Source organism: Engystomops pustulosus, chromosome 9 (genome assembly GCF_040894005.1).
Source record: "Engystomops pustulosus chromosome 9, aEngPut4.maternal, whole genome shotgun sequence".
Classification (NCBI taxonomy): Eukaryota; Metazoa; Chordata; class Amphibia; order Anura; family Leptodactylidae; genus Engystomops; species Engystomops pustulosus.
In genome coordinates this window covers 60,940,498-60,961,180 of record NC_092419.1, presented here as the reverse complement: position 1 = coordinate 60,961,180, position 20,683 = coordinate 60,940,498, and the positions used below count along the sequence as shown (strand labels likewise).

Below are 20,683 nucleotides of genomic sequence, written 5' to 3'. Positions count from 1 at the left end.
AGATCAGCATTTTACCTTTTTCTAACTTCATGTTCTTAATCATGTTGATAACCTGTTGGGAATCTTTTAGGTAGGAGTCCATTTTAATAACATGTTTCTGAAGAAAAAAATCGATGTACTCAGAGACGGCTAATCAATGAGCCAATCCCGAGGCGATAGGGTGTCCCGGGGGTCTCTCTATATTTTTATGGATCTTAGGGAGGTAATATATAACAGGTATCCGGGGATATTTAATAGAGAGATAGGCAAACTCCTTTTGATTAATGACATCTATCTTCCTAGCTTCCTCCAATAGGGTCTGCAGCTCTTTTTTATAGCTATCAGTAGGGTTAGTATCTAGTTTACAGTATGTACTCCCATCCCCAAGTAGCCTCCCCATATCCTGAACATAATCTTCCTTATTTAATATGACCCCCCCCCCACTTTGTCTACAGACTTCAAAATTATATCTTTATTGTCCCTTAGTTCTTTTAGAGTTCTTGTAGCCATAGTATGTCCTTTGGTTCATATAAGGTCTCCATATCTTTGCTCTGTTTGGTTCCTCTGTCTCCACTGTTGTGGTTTTTTAAAATTCTGATTATATCTTTAGGTGTTATTCCTTTCAGTGCGATATTGGTCCCCATCAGTGCTATTTCTGTCCTGTATGTTCCCCTTCATGTCCTCATACACCTGATGGGGTATTTTCCTATCCTCAAGTGGTGCTAGTTCCTTCTTTTGTGCAACATTCTTTTTTTGCCATTTATATACTTGCTGGTGTTCATAATCTAATCTAACTTTCTGATATTTCTTATATTTCCTATTCCTAATCTCATTTTCTGCTCTCTTTATATTTCTTTGGCAGTTGGTGGATAGATATAAATAATCATCTAACTCTTTTAAGTAAAGGTTTCAAATTTGCACCCAAACCAAAGTTTGATAAATTTCAAACATATATTGATATTCAAAGGAAACATCAATTTAAAAAAAAATTTTGCCAATAAAACGCCAGGGACCCCCGGACTCAAAACCCTCCACACTACCACCCTCCACTCTAATCTAAAAGAATAATCATCTTTGGTACCTAGAAAATCAACTAATGAGTGCATTGATGCATTCCAGAAGGTAGTGTTGAATGATTTTATTAGAATAAAATAACAGAGAACAAAAGATAACCTGATTAAGAAGAAAGAAGAGCTCTAAAAGAACTAAGGGACAATAAAGATATAATTTTGAAGTCTGCAGACAAAGGGGGGGTGGGGGGGTGGTCATATTAAATAAGGAATATTATGATCAGGAGATGGGGAGGCTACTTGGGGATGGGAGTACATACTGTAAACTAGATACTAACCCTACTGATAGCTATAAAAAAGAGCTGCATACCTATTGGAGGAAGCTAGGAAGATAGATGTCATTAATCAAAAGGAGTTTGCCTATCTCTCTATTAAATATCCCCGGATACCTGTTATATATTAACTACCTAAGATTCATAAAAATTTAGAGAGACCCCCGGGACGCCCTATCGTCTCAGGTATTGGCTCATTGACTAGCCATCTCTTAGAGTACAACGTTTTTTTTTTCTAGAGACATGTTATTAAAATGGACACCTAAAAGATTCCCAACAGGTTATCAACATGATTAAGAACATGAAGTTAGAAAAAGGTAAAATGCCGATCTTATGCACTTGCGATGTAGCATCGCTCTATACCTCTATCCCGCAAGAGAAGGGTGTGGAAGTAATAAGGAGATGCCTGGATTCAGATGAAGATCTGTCTTCAGAACATCGGAAATTTCTTATTAAATCGATAGAATTCTGTTTTAGTAGAAACTATTTCTGGTACGGGAACAATTTTTTAAATCAGATAACTGGTACGGCGATGGGTGCAAAATTTGCACCAAGCTTCCCCAATCTCTATATGGAATCATTCGAAAAAAACTACATATATTCCGACAGTAACCCTTTTAGAGAAAATATATACATTTATAAAAGATATATAGATGATTGCATTATTTTTTGGCTAGGTACAATTCAGGATTTCGAAGAATTCATAAAATTTTTAAACAACATTTTTAACCTCACATTCACATATGAGTGCAATAAAGAAAGGATTAATTTCCTAGACCTTGAGATCTATATAGACGGAGATCGTATTCTTACAAAGAACTACTTTATGGAGGGCTGGTGTTAGATGCGTTAATGTGGGGATCCACAGGTATGCATCAACGTGGCCAATAGGAGGGGGAGACAGAAAGCGCAAAGGATTCAAGTGTATTGTTTGATAAGGAAAATATATATAATAGAATGTCTCTCACCTGGTTCAGTGAAACATAGAGCGTAAAATAGATGGAGGGACTGCTGCCGATGGGACTCAGGTCCGGGCAAACCAGAGTTGACGGATTTGGCTGTGTGCTGAAGAACCACGAGGAGTCGTCCCGTTCTGGAGGCGCTGTCACACTCAGAGAATAGACTGGGATGGTGTATCCATAAAACCAGTTTTAATAAAAAGTAAAAGGTAAAACACTACGCCCGGGGCCGAAACGCGTAGTGTTTTACCTTTTACTTTTTATTAAAACTACTCCACAATAGGCTCCTATTCACATTCGGTCATAAGGAGCAAGTAAGAAAGTGTCAGTGCTGTACTCCACAATAGGTAGTAGTAGTAGTGGACACTTTTTTGCTTGTTCAGAATTTTTGGTTTGTTCTGCTTCCACATCAAACTTGTTAACTTTTTCGCCACCCTGCTGTGTTATCCACAAAATATAGTGCCAAACTTTTATCACTTACCGATATTATTTCAGCGCTACTTGCGGATCTGTTTACGTTCCCCTCCCCCATCATAACCAGGCCAATTACTTATAAGAACAGTACTACACTTGATCTTACACAAAAGGTTCTTAGAAATGCTGTTTGTAGCCCCCGCCTGCTTTGAAAATTATAATTTTTTAAAAGTAAACGCTTCTGGCCCCCAGGCCCATTTTGGGTGGGGAGGAGCCGAGAGGCAGGGGCTTGGACAGGTGAAAGCTCGCCTGGCAGCGGACCACCAGCTCCATCCCAAGATTCAACTAACAGCGTTTGAACTGCAGCAACCTTCAACCCACCACCTATAACTTTTTACCTCTAAAATCTATCTTTTCACTCCTCTTTTCTCACCTCCTTACGTTCACCTCGGGTGCCATAACCGTCCCCATTGCCTCCACACGTCGTCTCCAGACGCCGTCTCAATAGCTGCCTCCACGCGCCGTCTTTTCGGGTATTTCACCAGATACGTTATGGAACTTGGTCACTATGTCGCCACCATGCTGTGTTATCAACTAAATATACCGTCAACCTTTTGTTCACAAAGGAGATCATTTCAGCGCTTCTTGCTCACCTCCTTTGGTTCCACTCTGCCACTATAACCAGGCCAAATACTGATACGTACAGTGCTACACATTATCCTCGCCAAAAGGAATTTTTTTAATTGGTTTGAAGCCTGAGTCATTTTGCGGTATGTCGCCATGCCACTCTCTGTAGCCTGCAGCTGCTGCCTGTGCATGCTGTCCCCTATAGTGTCAGGGTCAATTATTGGGTGTTTTAGATGCTATCTCGCCTCACTCGGTCACTCTGTCATCATCATGCTGTTGCCCATAATTTTGGTATAATGGTGCGATTAGGCAGCCTCAGAGGTATCCATGCATGCTGCCCCTGCTGTTTCCTGTCCATTTCCATGGTGTTTCCATCATTTTCTGAGGTTTCCAGATGTTTGCCCAAGCTTCCCTGTGCAGAGCGTTGGTCCCCTTGAAAAATACTCGAGTCTCCCATTGACTTCAATGGGGTTTGTTATTCGAAACGAGCACTCGAGCATTGGAAAAAGTTTGACTCGAGTAACGAGCACTCAAGCATTTCAGTGCTCGCTCATCTCTAATTGTTATGTTAAAATGTTACAACAAAGAAATGAGAGAAGAAAATGTGAAAAAGGAGCCAGACCACGATACTGTCTAGATAACAATACTTCATATACACAATATACACTCACCGGCCACTTTATTAGGTACACCTGTACAACTGCTCGTTAACACTTAATTTCTAATCAGCCAATCACATGGCGGCAACTCAGTGCATTTAGGCATGTAGACATGTTCAAGACAATCTCCTGCAGTTCAAACCGAGCATCAGTATGGGGAAGAAAGGTGATTTGAGTGCCTTTGAACGTGGCATGGTTGTTGGTGCCAGAAACTGCTGATCTACTGGGATTTTCACGCACAACCATCTCTAGGGTTTACAGAGAATGGTCCGAAAAAGAAAAAACATCCAGTGAGCGGCAGTTCTGTGGGCGGAAATGCCTTGCTGATGCCAGAGGTCAGAGGAGAATGGGCAGACTGGTTCGAGCTGATAGAAAGGCGACAGTGACTCAAATCGCCACCCGTTACAACCAAGGTAGGCAGAAGAGCATCTCTGAACGCACAGTACGTCGAACTTTGAGGCAGATGGGCTACAGCAGAAGACCACACCGGGTGCCACTCCTTTCAGCTAAGAACAGGAAACTGAGGCTACAATTTGCACAAGCTCATCGAAATTGGACAGTAGAAGATTGGAAAAACGTTGCCTGGTCTGATGAGTCTCGATTTCTGCTGCGACATTCGGATGGTAGGGTCAGAATTTGGCGTCCACAACATGAAAGCATGGATCCATCATGCCTTGTATCAACGGTTCAGGCTGGTGGTGGTGGTGTCATGGTGTGGGGAATATTTTCTTGGCACTCTTTGGGCCCCTTGGTACCAATTGAGCATTGTTGCAACGCCACAGCCTACCTGAGTATTGTTGCTGACAATGTCCATCCCTTTATGACCACAATGTACCCAACCTCTGATGGCTACTTTCAGCAGGATAATGCGCCATGTCATAAAGCTGGAATCATCTCAGACTGGTTTCTTGAACATGACAATGAGTTCACTGTACTCAAATGGCCTCCACAGTCACCAGATCTCAATCCAATAGAGCATCTTTGGGATGTGGTGGAACGGGAGATTCGCATCATGGATGTGCAGCCGACAAATCTGCGGCAACTGTGTGATGCCATCATGTCAATATGGACCAAAATCTCTGAGGAATGCTTCCAGCACCTTGTTGAATCTATGCCACGAAGAATTGAGGCAGTTCTGAAGGCAAAAGGGGGTCCAACCCGTTACTACCGTAGCATGGTCTACCTAATAAAGTGGCCGGTGAGTGTATATCATCTACTTTATAGTTCTGCATCTAGAAATCTCAATCATCTTTCATATTTATCTTCTATCATAATAATTATAATTAATAATTCCTTTATTTTTATAGCGCACACAAATTCTTCAGCACTGCACTGCAAATCACCCCCCTTTCCCTAGAACTGATATTAATATTAATAAACAGTAAAAATCATAAACACATTAGGTATCACCGCGTCCGAAAATGTCCGATCTATCAAAATATAATAACGGTTTTTCACTGCGTTTAACCCCGTAACGGAAAATAGCGTCCAAAGTCAAAAATGACATTTTTTTGCCATTTTGGAAAATATAAAAAAATTAATAAAAAGTGATCAAAAGGTAGCACAGTCCTAACAATGATAGCAATGAAAACGCCATCAAAAGTTATTAGCGCCAGAAGATGGCAAAATCAAAAAAAAAATTTTTGTACAGGAGGTTTTAATTTTTTTAAATGTATGAAAACATTATAAAACCTGTACAAATGTGGTATCCCTGTGATCGTAGCAACCCAAAGAATAAAGTAGACCTGTCATTTGGGGCACACAGTGAAAGCTGTAAAATCCAAGCCCACAAGAAAACGTCGCAAATGTGTTTTTTCACCATTTTCACTGCATTTGGAATTTTTTTCCCGCTTCCCAGTACGCGCCATGGAATATTAAATACCGTCACTACGAAGTGCAATTTGTTACACAGAAAATAAGCCATAACAGAGCTCTTTATGTGGAAAAATAAAAAAGTTATAGATTTTTGAAGGTGGGGTGGGAAAAATGGAAGTGAAAAAACTAAAAAAGGCCAAGTCGTTAAGGGGTTAAGGAAATTCCCCTACAATTAACTTTATTTAATAAAACCCCACGACATACCACGCATATCATCCCATCTATACAAAGGCCCGTACGGATCCAAAAGAACATACACATACGACCTAACCTCAAAAGGCAAACGGAAGATATCAATACATAAACAACTACCCCCCCGTAGGCTGAATCGTAATATAACATTACAGTTTCTACGTTGCTTTACTGCATTCTACAATAGTCACAGCCCACCTTACTCCTTTAAGTCCGGTACCCAGTCCTCTCCTTCCCTCCTACCCTAATTTTTACCTCAACCCATCAATTTTAGCATCAATAAAAATAGCATCTCTCAATGCCAAAGAGATCTCAAATCCTCTACAAAATGTGCACATTCTGTGCCTTCAAGAAACACATTTTAAAACAAACCACACCACTGATTCTAAGAGCAGATACTACCTAACATCTTTCCATTGTACCAATGCAGGAGAAAAGTCAAAAGGTGGATCAATTTTCATTCACAAAAATGTCCCTTTCAATGTCAAGGAGGCTAAAATGGTTGAGAACGCTAGATTCTTATTCTTGAGATGTGAAATTCAAGGCACATTATTCACTATTGTGCCAAATACAGACCAAACCAATTTTATAATCAACACATTAGATGACCTATGTGTTTTCTCACGAGGCTCACTAATTCTAGTAGGTGATTTTAACCCAGCAATAAACGCAGTCATAGATACATCCTCAGGTAAATCAGCAATCTCTTTCAATAAACTGAACAGAATTAGAGAAGCACTACATAAAATGCAGCTTTGTGACATCTGGAGACAACAAAACCTGGAGGTAAAAGACTACACATTCTTCTCAACAGCACACAACTCGGACAGCAGATTGAATTATATCTACACTCAACACAAATTGCTTTCCACAGCCCAAAGCTCCAAAATAGGATCAATACTTCTCTCTGACCACGCCCCAGTGTTTTGTATACAGGCGGTCCCCTACTTAAGGACACCCGACTTACAGACAACCCATAGTTACAGACAGACCCCTCTGACCTCTGGTGAAGCATTCTGAATGCTTTACTATAGTCCCAGACTGCAATAATCGGCTGTAGAGTTCCTGTAATGAAAATTTATTGATAATCCTTGTTCCATTACAGCAAAAAATGTTTAAACTCCAATTTTCACAAGGGCCAATTTTTTTTTTGTCTGGCTCTACAATTATAAAGTATACAGTTTCGACTTACATACAAATTCAACTTAAGAACAAACCTCCAGACCCTATCTTGTACGTAACCCGGGGACTGCCTGTACTACCATTATTCCCCCCAAACTGGAAACTAAATGAATCCCTATTAAAGGACCCAATTTGCCTTGCAGAACTTAAACAGCAAGCAACGGCTTTTAAGAAGGAACATAACCTAGATACTTCATCCCCTACCATACTTTGGGCAACACTGGAAGGCTCATTCAGGGGGGTTCTAATTAAACATGAGGCATGACTTAAGAGAGCAGCAGAAGGCAAACTCCAAGAGCTCCTTATAAAACTGCAAACACTCGAAAATAAGCACAAAATTTCCTTACAGCTACAAACGATTAGAGAATTTATCCTGGTTAGACACAAGATAAATACCATGTTGGAAGCCAAACAAAAAAGAATCCACCAGATATGCTCCCACAAGTTCTATCAATGGAGCAGTAAACAAGGCAAATACCTAGCAAGAGCCTTAAGAGATAAAAAAGCGGCCTCCTATATCCCTACTATAAAAAGAACGACAGGTTCAATAGTACACAAGACAGAGGAAATAGCCAAATCATTTTTTTTCTCTTCTTTTCCTCAAAAACACTCAATTTTCACTTCCATATATTATATACTTTAAAACCTTAAACTGTCAGGGATCACTTACCAGAAAATTCAGCTTGCATCCATCCTCGATGAGTTTTCCAAGTGCACCTGAAATAAATTTGACCCCTCTCGGCTTCCGTATTTTGAGATCGTGCATAACACAATAAGAGGTCAATTCCTCTTATTCACCACTAGATGTCCTCACAGTACACAATCATCTCCAAGCTGATACCTCAGAGTTGTAGTTCCATGAACAGCGACATTAGTGTAGTTCTTATCGGCTCCGGTAAAAAAAAAACGTAAGAACACCATTCTCATCAAAATTCCACATTGTTTTCCATTGTTTATATTGTATATTTTATGAATATATTTTGAAAATGTCTAAATTATTTATATCTATAGGAATTGTCACAATATATCAATTTTTCTTATCTTTTAATGTTTTACAAAAAAAACGGGAAACCTCCGGTTACTTCCGGTAACAGACTTTTAGACCTCTATAAATTCCAAGCTTGTATATACAACGACATGAATCTGATGAAGCGCTCAGCACGAAACACGTTATTCCTTTTATTGTTTTAATTTTTTTATATATTATTGCCGTAATTGCCTTAAATAAAAGAAACATTTTGTCCCAAAAAAACGTCCTTTTTGAGCAAGCCAGCGCCGATTCCTTCACAAACGTTCCAAATAGGAGAGCAACTCACCCTTCCTGGATACTTTAAAAAACTGCATATGGACCACTGGGGAGCCAGCAGCGGAACGAGGCAGCGGCATTGAGTCTCATACAAAGCATCAATAGGAGTTGTGCCCTACCTGCACAACTCCAAGAGGTGAGTGGATCGCTACACCACAATAAATTCGAATATAACGAGGGTAACACACTATAGGAGCGCTCTTTTGTCTCTCCTTGTCTCCCCTACTTCTCCACTTTAAGCTACAAAATGGCTGCGTCCTTAAGGGGTTTAGGTGTGAAAATATGATGGTAGCCATGAGGTGTTACAGGATTATAGAGAGAAAAATAAATCCTGTAAAAAGCAGATAAAGGCTGCCAAAATAGAGACTGAGAGAAATATTGCTAAGGAGAGCAAAAATAATATTGTATAAATGATAAACTAAAAACAGAGAGTGTTTGCCCACTGAGGAATAACCTGGGGGGTCATGGTAGAAGGAGATGAGGAAAGGGCCAATCTACTGAATGTTCCCTTCTCAACTGTCTTTACTAAGGAAAATCTCCTGGTGGAAGTCATGATGTAAATTCTCTTTGGAATGTCTACAGTTCAACCCAGGAAGAGGTATGGCACTGCCTCATAACCACTAAGATAGACAAATCACTTGGGCCAGATGGCATACACCCTCGGGCTCTGCACGAACCATGTACAGCGATAGACAGATCATTATTTTTAATATTTGAAGATTCTCCAGGGACTGGCTCTGTTCCAGAAGGACTGGCACATAGCAAATGTGGTACCAATATACAAAAAAGAATAAAAAAAGCGATCTAGGAAACTACAGACCTGCTGCTAAAGCACATAAAATTATGGGATGTATAAAAAGAGGAATAGATTCTAATGATAAGGATATAGTTTTGCTCTTATACAAATCTCTGGTCAGGCCACACATGGAATATTGGGGCACATTTACTAAGGACTTTGTGCCATACTTCTGTCGTACTTTGCACGGCTTGTACAGGTATTTAAGAAGAGTCTGTGCCACTATTGAGTCGCATGCAACCCTTTTGTTGTTTCATAACTAGGCCTGTGGGCCTCCTCAACGCCTAGAAGAGAGGTGGTTCTACCATCACCATCACTGTAAGAGCAGTGAGATTATGGAACTTTCTGCAGCAGGAGGTTGTTATGGAGGACTCCAGGGGCGGACTGGCCATTGTACTCACCAGGAATTCTCCCGGTGGGCCGGTCTGTTTCTGGCTGGACACGGCCGATCTCCTCTGTCTGGGGCCGGTCTCCTCTCCCCCCTCCTCGAACTTCCTATAACTGTAATCAATAATACCCACATCCGGAGCGCACAGGTATGGTGTACAGCACGCAACCCAGCACCACTCAGCTCACACTACATCCTACTGGAGCTGCTCCGTGCAGCAGTGATGTCACAGGAGGGGGCGGAGCCTCCGGGGAAGGGGCGTGGCTTTATGTCTCCTCACAGTGCAGGAAGTGGAGCTGTAATGACTGCCTGCAAGAAGAACTGGTAGGGGGACTGTGTGCAAATATGTGTATGGAGGTGAGGGGGCTTCAAAGGAGGGGATAGGATGGCTGTAGTAAGGTCAGGGAACACATGTATCTTACATGTGACTGCATGTCTGGCGGGTGCTGAGGTGGCATGAGGTGTGTGTTACGTGGGACTGCATGTCTGGCGGGTGCTGAGGTGGCATGAGGTGTGTGTTACGTGGGGCTGCATGTCTGGCGGATGCTGAGGTGGCATGAGGTGTGTGTTACGTGGGGCTGCATGTCTGGCGGGTGCTGAGGTGGCATGAGGTGTGTCTTACGTGGGGCTGCATGTCTGGCGGGTGCTGAGGTGCCATGAGGTGTGTGTTACGTGGGGCTGCATGTCTGGCGGGTGCTGAGGTGCCATGAGGTGTGTGTTACATGGGGCTGCATGTCTGGCGGGTGCTGATGTGGCAAAAAATGACAAATACGCAAATTCAATTAATAAAATAATGAGAAAACGCCCCTCCCCCACACACACACACATAAAAAAAAAAAAAAAAGCTTTTTACAAAGCAACCATCATGGATGTGCAGTATCAGCTGCAGTCTGGCCACTGGGGTTCGGCGGCGTCTGCCGCAGTCTTGGTGTTTGGTGTCAGCGGCGTTAGCCACAGTTTGGTGGTGGGAGGTTTTGGTGGCTGCAGCAACAGTTTGGTGGTGGGTGGTTTCGGTGTTTTTTATATATTTGGCGCTATTTTGCATTACTGGGTTCAACACCGAGAATAACCGTTATTATATTTTGATAGAAAGGACATTTTTCGGGGATACCTTACATGTTTATGATTTTTACTGTTTATTTTTATATCAGTTCTAGGGAAAGTGGGTGATTTAAATATTTAGCTTTTTTATAATTTTTTTTTTTTACTTTTTCATACCCCTGGATTGGTCCTACCATATACTGCAATGCTACAGTACAGCAGTATATGTGGATTTAACACATGATCTATTACAATGTACCATTGGCACATTGTAACAGGTCTTGGAAATATAACAGAATATACTTCTGTATTCACAGTATATATTTGTAGTTATTCTAATGTAGTGGGGAGCTGTATGTTTTATAGAAAATTATAAGTGGCAATGTAAATATTATTATTTTAGTACACACATAATTTATCCCAGGGCATAGTGTGGTCAGTTGTGGTGTGAGGGGTATATATGATATATATGAGGAGCACAGTGTGGGCAGTTGTGGTGTGAGGGGTATATATGATATATGTGGGGGCACAGTGTGGTCAGTTGTGGTGTGAGGGGTATATATGATATATGTGGGGGCACAGTGTGGTCAGTTGTGGTGTGAGGGGTATATATGATATATGTGGGGGCATAGTGTGGTCAGTCGTGGTGTGAGGGGTATATATGATATATGTGGGGCATAGTGTTGTCAATGGTGGTGTGAGAGTATATATGATATACTGCTCGTTAACACTTAATTTCTAATCAGCCAATCACATGGCGGCAACTCAGTGCATTTAGGCATGTAGACATGGTCAAGACAATCTCCTGCAGTTCAAACCGAGCATCAGTATGGGGAAGAAAGGTGATTTGAGTGCCTTTGAACGTGGCATGGTTGTTGGTGCCAGAAGGGCTGGTCTGAGTATTTCAGAAACTGCTGATCTACTGGGATTTTCACGCACAACCATCTCTAGGGTTTACAGAGAGTGGTCCGAAAAAGAAAAAACATCCAGTGAGCGGCAGTTCTGTGGGCGGAAATGCCTTGTTGATGCCAGAGGTCAGAGGAGAATGGGCAGACTGGTTCGAGCTGATAGAAAGGCGACAGTGACTCAAATCACCACCCGTTACAACCAAGGTAGGCAGAAGAGCATCTCTGAACGCACAGTACATCAAACTTTGAGGCAGATGGGCTACAGCAGCAGAAGACCACACCGGGTGCCTCTCCTTTCAGCTAAGAACAGGAAACTGAGGCTACAATTTGCACAAGCTCATTGAAATTGGACAGTAGAAGATTGGAAAAATGTTGCCTGGTTTGATGAGACTCGATTTTTGCTGCGACATTCGGATGGTAGGGTCAGAATTTGGCGTCAACAACATGAAAGCATGGATCCATCCTGCCTTGTATCAACGGTTCAGGCTGGTGGTGTCATGGTGTGGGGAATATTTTCTTGGCACTCTTTGGGCCCTTTGGTACCAATTGAGCATCGTTGCAACGCCACAGACTACCTGAGTATTGTTGTTGACCATGTCCATCCCTTTATGACCACAATGTACCCAACATCTGATGGCTACTTTCAGCAGGATAATGCGCCATGTCATAAAGCTGGAATCATCTCAGACTGGTTTCTTGAACATGACAATGAGTTCACTGTACTCAAACGGCCTCCACAGTCACCAGATCTCAATCCAATAGAGCATCTTTGGGATGTGGTGGAACGGGAGATTCGAATCATGGATGTGCAGCCGACAAATCTGCGGCAACTGTGTGATGCCATCATGTCAATATGGACCAAAATCTCTGAGGAATGCTTCCTGCACCTTGATGAATCTATGCCACAAAGAATTGAGGCAGTTCTGAAGGCAAAAGGGGGTCCAACCCGTTACTAGCATGGTGTACCTAATAAAGTGTATGATATATGTGGGGCACAGTGTTGTCAGTTGTGGTGTGAGGGGTACCGTATATTCCGGCGTATAAGACGACTTTTGAAGACAGAAAAATCTTCTGTCTGGTCTGGGGTCGTCTTATACGCCGGTCACGGCGGCGGTCGGGTCGCGCTGCATGGAGAGGGCTCACGGGCTGAGCCCTCTCCATAGCCAGTAAGTCTTTGCTGCATATTGCAAAGCTGCCGGCAGCCTCAAAAAGATAGCGGCGCATGGGTGCCGCCATCTTACCTGGGATCGCTGCTCCCCGTGACGTCATCTGGGGCGGCGATCCATCTCCATGGTAGCCTCGGGTCTTCTGATAGGATCGATCAGACAACCTAGGGTTAAAGTACCCTAGGGAGTCTGAAAAATAGTATAAATAAAAAAATTTGGGGCGCTCAGTGAAAGACGTAATATCTAAGCCCACAAGAAAATGGCGCAAATGCGTTTTTTTCACCATTTTCATTGCATTTGGAATTTTTTTCCCGCTTCTGAGTACATGGCATGGAATATTTAATAAAATAAAAATTTAAGGTACAGTATGGTAACATTTACAGTAAAATGGACGATGGTAATGTTGTTGTTGTTGTATGCTCATGTTTATGAGCGACAGTTTTCCTGCTATATACCTGCATGTCATAAGAATTTAAATTAAAAAAAGTATTACAGTAGTTCTATTCCTGTACATAGTGGGCAGTATTATAGTAGTTCTATTCCTGTACATAGTGGGCAGTATTATAGTAGTTCTATTCCTGTACATAGTGGGCAGTATTATAGTAGTTCTATTCCTGTACATAGTGGGCAGTATTATAGTAGTTCTATTCCTGTACATAGGGGGCAGTACTATAGTAGTTATATTCTTGTACATAGGGGGCAGTATTATAGTAGTTATATTCCTGTACATAGGGGGCAGTATTATAGTAGTTATATTCTTGTACATAGGGGGCAGTATTATAGTAGTTATATTCTTGTACATAGGGGCAGTATTATAGTAGTTATATTCCTGTACATAGGGGGCAGTATTATAGTAGTTATATTCTTGTACATAGGGGGCAGTATTATAGTAGTTATATTCTTGTACATAGGGGGCAATATTATACTGTAGTAGTTATATTCCTGTACATAGGAGGCAGTATTATAGTAGTTGGCTTGTATATGGAAGAAGATATTGTAGTAGTTTTATTTTGTATATAGAAGGCAAGATTGAATGTGTTATTCTAAATGTGTCATTGTAGCATTATTCCTGTATGTAAGAGGCAGTATCAATATATGCTTTCTCTGAATTCTACATGTATGGCACAGGGGAAAGGTAATTAAGGCATAATTTACTGATCGACAGGTCACATTCCTTGCACATTAGATTCACTTACTAGCAAAAGATGTTCTTGTATATGGGAGAACGTATTTTAGTAGTTTTATTTTGTATATAGAAGGCAGGATTAAATGTGTTATTCTATATGTACCAACAATTTGTCAGTTATGACCCCACCCATATTGTCTGACCACACCCACTTGTCTTGACTCCGCCCCATAAAATGGGTCCGCTTTTACAGTTTTTTCCAGGGCCATTTTAAATTCCCAGTCCGCCCCTGGAGGACTCTATATACATGTTTAAGAGCCATATGAAAAAGTTACATAAAGGTAACTTACCTTTCTGGTATGGAAATTTCAGATTCTCTGTCTGTTGACCAATCATCTTCTGAATTTCTATTTCTACCTTCAAAAGAGTCTTCCAAAGCAAAAGAGCAGTGTTCTTCATGGACAGATGTAGACAATGGGTCCATTGTGATAGACTCAGAGTAATATAACGGATCAATATTGTCATATCCATCAGGGTCTGTAGATATAGATCTCCTAGGAGGAGAATAAGGCTTTGAGGGTCAACAAATGACATGACTATAATAAATATAATCAATGTACAATAACAAAAAAATATTTACATTTATTCTAAATGAATATGCCCTCCATATTATTTGTTTATGCATAAAGCAAACATGAAAACAGTAATGATGTCAACAGCAGGCCATTTAAATTGGGGCATTCTGCATAACCTCTTCTATCTTGTATGCTCTATCTTATATGTTTCCCACAGGAAAACTAGAATACAGGCTCCAGAGAAGGACTATTTCAGACCAAAGAAATCTCAAAACTAGTCCCCAAATGGCATCAAGACAAGTGCAAGTTATCATTCGAAGATGTCTAATTTTTTTGGTATAAATGTTTTTATTAGTTTTCAAATTTACAGGTCTAAAATCCAGCATTACATCAACATGAAATGTATGTCATAAAAGGTTCAACAAAATCATACACAGTGCGTCAGGTGTTTTATATTATTATCAATATTTGTTGTAGTATCTCTCACATTGGTATAATGTAGCTTTCTAGGGAGCTTTTCAGAAAAAAGAACCTGTGAAAAACTACCAAATCACAAATTGGAACATGAACTGTAACATAAACTGTACAGCCATTGACCAGGGTTGGGGTAGAAATACCTAAAGGTGTCATACCAATTTGTACCACTGACCATGTGTTGATGAGGATTAAGATGTAAACCTCTAATTGCCAAAGGGGATAGGAAACATATTAAGGTAATCTTCCTCTCGAATTGCTGCCACAGGCAGGTTCGGTTTGGTGTGCGTGTAGTCTACTATGTATAACCACATCTAAATGTTAGGGGGGGGGGTTGGTATGGTCCAGAGGTGGCGATTATGTGACCGCACCTCCGCCTATTCCTCTGGCTTTAACCCAGGGTGCCCAGAGTTTCAGAAATTTGTTGTGCCTCCTATCTGCCCAACTTGCAAGCTCCTCTAATCTGTAAAAGTGATCAATTTTCCCCTTCCATTGTTCTCCTGTAGGTACTTCTTTCGTAAGCCAGTTTATGGGGATTAGGAGTTTCGCCACCTGAATCATGAGTGTGGCCAGCTGCGCCCTCTTTGGTTTCCAAGTAGAGTTAGATAGCCATAAAAGTACGGATTCAGGAGTAAGTTTTATGGGGCCGGAGATTATGCTATTGATTTGTCCTTCTGCTAAATTCCAGAATGGCCTAATTAGCGTGCAGTACCAAAAGGGAACTATTAGGTTGTCCACATCTCCATCAATTATCTGTAGGGCTAAATCCTATTTGTTTCAAATAACTTGGTGTTCTATACCATCTGGCAATAATTTTATACAAATTTTCCTGGACTTTTATACATCTCGAGAAGCCATGTGAGTTCTTGTGTATCTTGGCAATGTCTTGTGGAGGGCAAGAGATATCTAACTCCTTCTCCCATTGGGCAATGTAGGCCGGCTTTGCCAGACTATGTGAGCTTTCTAGTAGCTTACGGTAACACAAAGAAATTAGGCCCCTTGGTAGCTGGTTGAGAGTGAGATTCTCTAGCCAAGTGTGGGTATGTTCTGGTAGCTGCTTTGCTTTAAGATGGTAACAAATAGTAGTTATTTCCATGGTGTGTAAGAAATGTGTACTATGAAATAGATTTCTCATACTCTTAGGAATATCTATGGCTTGTTTTGCAAGGTCTAATAGTAGTTTTGCCGGTTGTTCTTGTAGTAGGGACCAAACTCCTGAAGTGGCTAGGCATTGTGGGTTAAGGTAGAATGGTAGCAATTTGCTCGGCATTGCAGGAGAGGGTGAGGTATAAAAAGGAGGTCTACAGTAAGCTTTCTAGCTATTTGGAATGTACCTTTAGTGATGCTACTGACCAACGGCAGTGTTGATCCTGAAATCAATCCCAATGTCCATGCCCATTGCTGTTCAGTGATCAGTGCTTTTTCGATCTCAAGATCTGGACGTGCTTTGGTTGCGTCGTGTAGCGTAAGCCATCTACTCAGGTGGACCGCTCTATAGTATGTTAAAGGGTCTGGCAGGCCTATCCCCCCACCAACTCTCTTCATAGTTAGTCTGTTATAAGCTAGTCTCGGGTGGCCACCCTTCCCTACAAATTTACTAAATATTTCTGTGACAGATTGAAAGAAGGTGTTAGGTAGAAAAATTGGGATAATTTGTAATATGTACAGCAGCTTAGGCATGACAAATGCAAGAAGGATATTCATTCTCCCACAAATGGTATATTGTAAGATTTAAGCTGGGTTGGGAGTTGCGATAAGAATTTAGCATAGTTATGTAAATAAAGGTGAGTCGGTGATTTAGGGATGAGCACTCCTAAATACTGAATAAAATCCGCATTCCATTTAAAGGGGTATGTGGTCATAAGGCGGGTAGCCACTGTCTGGGGGGGCCGATATGTTAATTGTTTCTGACTTGCCTATGTTTACTTTAAAATTAGATGTGGTCCCGAACTCTTGAAGAAGTTCCATTATTGCAGGAAAGGCTTCCTCTGGGTTGGTGATCATCATAAGCAGGTCATCAGCAAAAGCTTCATTTAGATGTCTGGAGCTCCCTATTTGGATCCCTCTAATGTGCAGGTTTTCCCTGATGGCTTGTAATAGCGTCTCCATGACCAGCACGAAGAGTGAGGGAGACAGAGGACAGGTAGGTGATAGGGCGTTGTTAACCCACACCATAGCACTGGGTTTGGCATATAGTGACATCACTGACTCCGTTAATGTGGGTGGGAGGCCGAAAGTATTCAGAGTCTCAACTAAGAAGTCCCAACTGATTCTATCAAAGGCCTTCTCGGTGTCAGTGCCGAGAAGGACCAATGAAGTTTTATTGGATCTAGCCCAGAGGGCACTCTCTGTCTGGCACAAAGCCTACTTGCTCAAAATGGATTAATTTTGGCAGCACTTTATTTAATCTGTTCGCTAGAAGTTTTGCCCATATTTTAATGTCAACATTGAGCAGCGAGATTGGGCGGTAACTTGAACATTTTGTTGTGTTTTTTCCCTCCTTTGGGATAATTGAAATCATGGCCTCTAGTACTTGGGCAGGTAGGGCAGCACCTTTTCTCAGAGACTCACACCACCATCATTTTTGGTAACAAAGGGGTAAGAAAGGTATTGTAGTAGTTAGCTACTGTAGTAGTTAGCCCTGTGCATTTACCTTTCTGCAGAGACTTGATTACAGTGAGTACTTCATTACAGTGAGTACTTCATAACTCCTATAATACTGCCCCCTATGTACAGGAATATAACTCCTATAATACTGCCCCCTATGTACAGGAATATAACTACTATAATGAAAATTTTAATGCAAGGAATAGCTCAGCATCAGTAGTAAAAATCCATTCTTCTTTATTTCATTTAAATTAAAAAGTCCATAGCATGGACTTGCATGGACCTTTTAATTTAAATGAAATAAAGAAGAATGGATTTTTACTTTTTAATTTAAATGAAATAAAGAAGAATGGATTGTTACTACTGATGCTGAGCTATTCCTTGCATTTAATTTTCACTATTCGTGTCCGTGGCCGGCGGAGTAGGCTCTCTTGCATCCCAGAGGAGTGGAGACTGGATTACAGACTACATGTCCAGGTGTGTGAGCGCTTATACCCGTGTCCCTTTCTATAACTACTATAATACTGCCCCCTATGTACAGGAATATAACTACTAGGAAAGCTTTTTACGGAGGAATTTAATCATCTCTCCTTGATTTCTTCCGTTCCTCGGGGTGCCAGAATGTTCCCTGGGCTTGTCTCTTCTAGGATTTTCCATCCGGAGCGAGATTAGTGGCGAAATAGATGGTTCGGGATATCTTTACCGCGGGAGCTCACTCGTGAGCGTTCGTCTCGCTTCCCGGTCAGGCTCCGCCCCCCGAAGATGTCTCATTTTGTCCCTCTTCCAGGTCTACCATCTGCTCCCCATCTTGCCAGCCTCTCCTTTCAACATGTCTTCGTCTACATGGTGTTCCTCTATATATAATTTCTGATCGTGGAGATCAGTTTTTTTCCGCTTCTGGCATTCTCTCTGCAGCCAACTGCAGGTAAAGTTGGATTTCTCCTCAGCTTACCATCCTCAGTCCAATGGACAAGTGGAGAGGGTTAACCAGACTCTGGGCTGCTACCTTCGTCATTTTGTCTCTGCCTGTCAGGAAGACTGGTCCACTTTATGGCCGTGGGCAGAGTTCTCCTACAAGTCTCTGGACCCAGAATCTGTTGGTGCAGCCCCAATCTTTATTGTCTACGGAAGAATTCCACGCCCACCACTTCCTCTCTCAGTTCCCTCAGTTCTTCCAATGGTGGAAGAATTGGTGCAGGACCTCAGTTCCGTCTGGGAACAGACTCATCAATCCCTAATTCGGGCGTCTGCCCGCAACAAAACCCAGGACGACAAGAGACGCTGGCCTCCTCCTGTCTTCTCTCCTGGGGACAAGGTCTGGTTATTCTCCAGATACATCTGGCTGAAGATACTCGGGTACAAGCTTGGTTCTCGATTCTTGGGTCTTTTCTGAATCCTGACTCGTATCAATCCGGTGTCCTACTAGTTGCGCCTTCCTCCCACCATGCACATCCCAAACTCCTTCCATGTCTCCCTGCTTAAGCCTGTCATCCTAAACCGCTTCTTCCGGAAAGTACCTCCTCCCATCCCTGTGGCTGACTCCACCAACACCTATGAGGTATAGGAGATCTTTGACATGAAGACGGTAAGGGGGAAGCAGTTCTTCTTGGTCGTCTGGAAGGGGTTAGGGCCGGATGAGAGGCCATGGGAGCCAGAGGAGAATTTCCTGGACCGTGATCTCCTGCAGAGATTCCTCCATCCCAAGAAGAGGGGGAAGGCCGAATGGGGAGGGGGGTACGGTCACGGGTGGTCCTGCAACCCATATCATGGGTCACGGGTTCACCCGTGCCCTTTGCTCCCTGCAGGTGCATCGCCAGTGCCACATACCTGTCCCTCACTCCGTGCGCATGTGTCATAGTATCATAGTATATAAGGCTGGAAAAAGACACAAGTCCATCAAGTCCAACCTTTAAGAATTAAATAAATGTTTTATCCCCATAACCTGTGATATTATTTCTCTCCAGAAAGTCATCCAGGCCTCTCTTGAACATGTACATAGAGTCCGCCATAACAACCTCCTGCGGAAGAGAGTTCCACAGTCTCACTGCTCTTACAGTAAAGAACCTTTGTCTATGGTGATGGTAAAATCGCCTCTCTTCTAGGTGCAGAGGATGCCCCCTTGTTCTGGTCACAGGCCTAGGTATAAAAAGATCTTTGGAGAGATCCTTGTACTGCCCGTTCAGGTATTTGTACATTGTAATGAGGTCTCCCTTCAGTCGTCTTTTTTCTAAACTGAATAATCCCAAATTTTGTAATCTGTCATTGTATTCTAATCCCCCCATTCCCCTAATAATCCTGGTTGCTCTCCTCTGCACCCGTTCCAGCTCTACTATATCCTTTTTAAATACTGGTGCCAAAAACACAATATTCCATGTGTGGTCTGACCAGGGATTTGTATAAGGGCAAAACTTTATCATGAGAATCTATTCCTCTCTTGATACATCCCATAATTTTATTTGCTTTAGCAGCAGCTGCCTGGCTCTGGTCACTAAAATTAAGTTTACCATTCACCAATACCCCCAAGTCCCCGTGCCCTAGGGCGCGCGAGCGCTGGCCTCAGGAAATTTGGCACCATTAATTGGCGATGGCCATTTTCTCATGAGGCTGTTTAAACCTGCTTCTCCCATCACACCCTGCCGGATCTTTGTGCCTAGAGCCCTAGAGAAAGCTGAGTTTATGCCTTGTGCTGTTTCTATGAATTCCCGTTGTGACCCCAGTTCAGTTTCTGACTTCTCTCCTTTGCCGTCTGCCTTGACCTGTTCATACGTCTCCGATCCTGTGCTGCCCTTCCTGACCTTCTGCCTGTCCCCAACTAAGAGATTGCCTGGCATTCCTGTACCTCGACCTTGGCTGCCACTGCGGACAAGTGACGCCTGTGGAACGACCTGGTGGTACCGCGCCGCAGCAAGTTCAACCCTCTTTACGACGGGCTCTGGTGAAAACCGGGTGCCACTTAGACCCGGGTCCAGGTAGTGGCTTGTGTCATTGTCCGCAGTGGTTCAGAGGATCCACAACCTCTAAGCCTGACATGCACAAGGGAAAACTTATTAAAGGGATATTTAATATG

The 20,683-nt window shown here is 42.2% G+C and overlaps 1 protein-coding gene across 6 annotated transcripts in view; it reads right to left on the bottom strand.

The window, feature by feature from the left end:
• LOC140077151 (protein Shroom4-like) overlaps positions 1 to 20,683 on the bottom strand; it is a 603,736-nt gene that overhangs the window by 172,814 nt on the left and 410,239 nt on the right. For 5 of the 6 annotated variants that reach the window (XM_072124065.1, XM_072124069.1, XM_072124067.1 and 2 more), the window contains one exon: positions 14,311 to 14,514. The exons of the other annotated variant lie outside the window; for it this stretch is intronic. In XM_072124065.1, the coding sequence (XP_071980166.1) occupies positions 14,311 to 14,514 (204 nt within the window). The remainder of the gene's footprint in view (positions 1 to 14,310; positions 14,515 to 20,683) is intronic. 6 annotated transcript variants of the gene reach the window in all.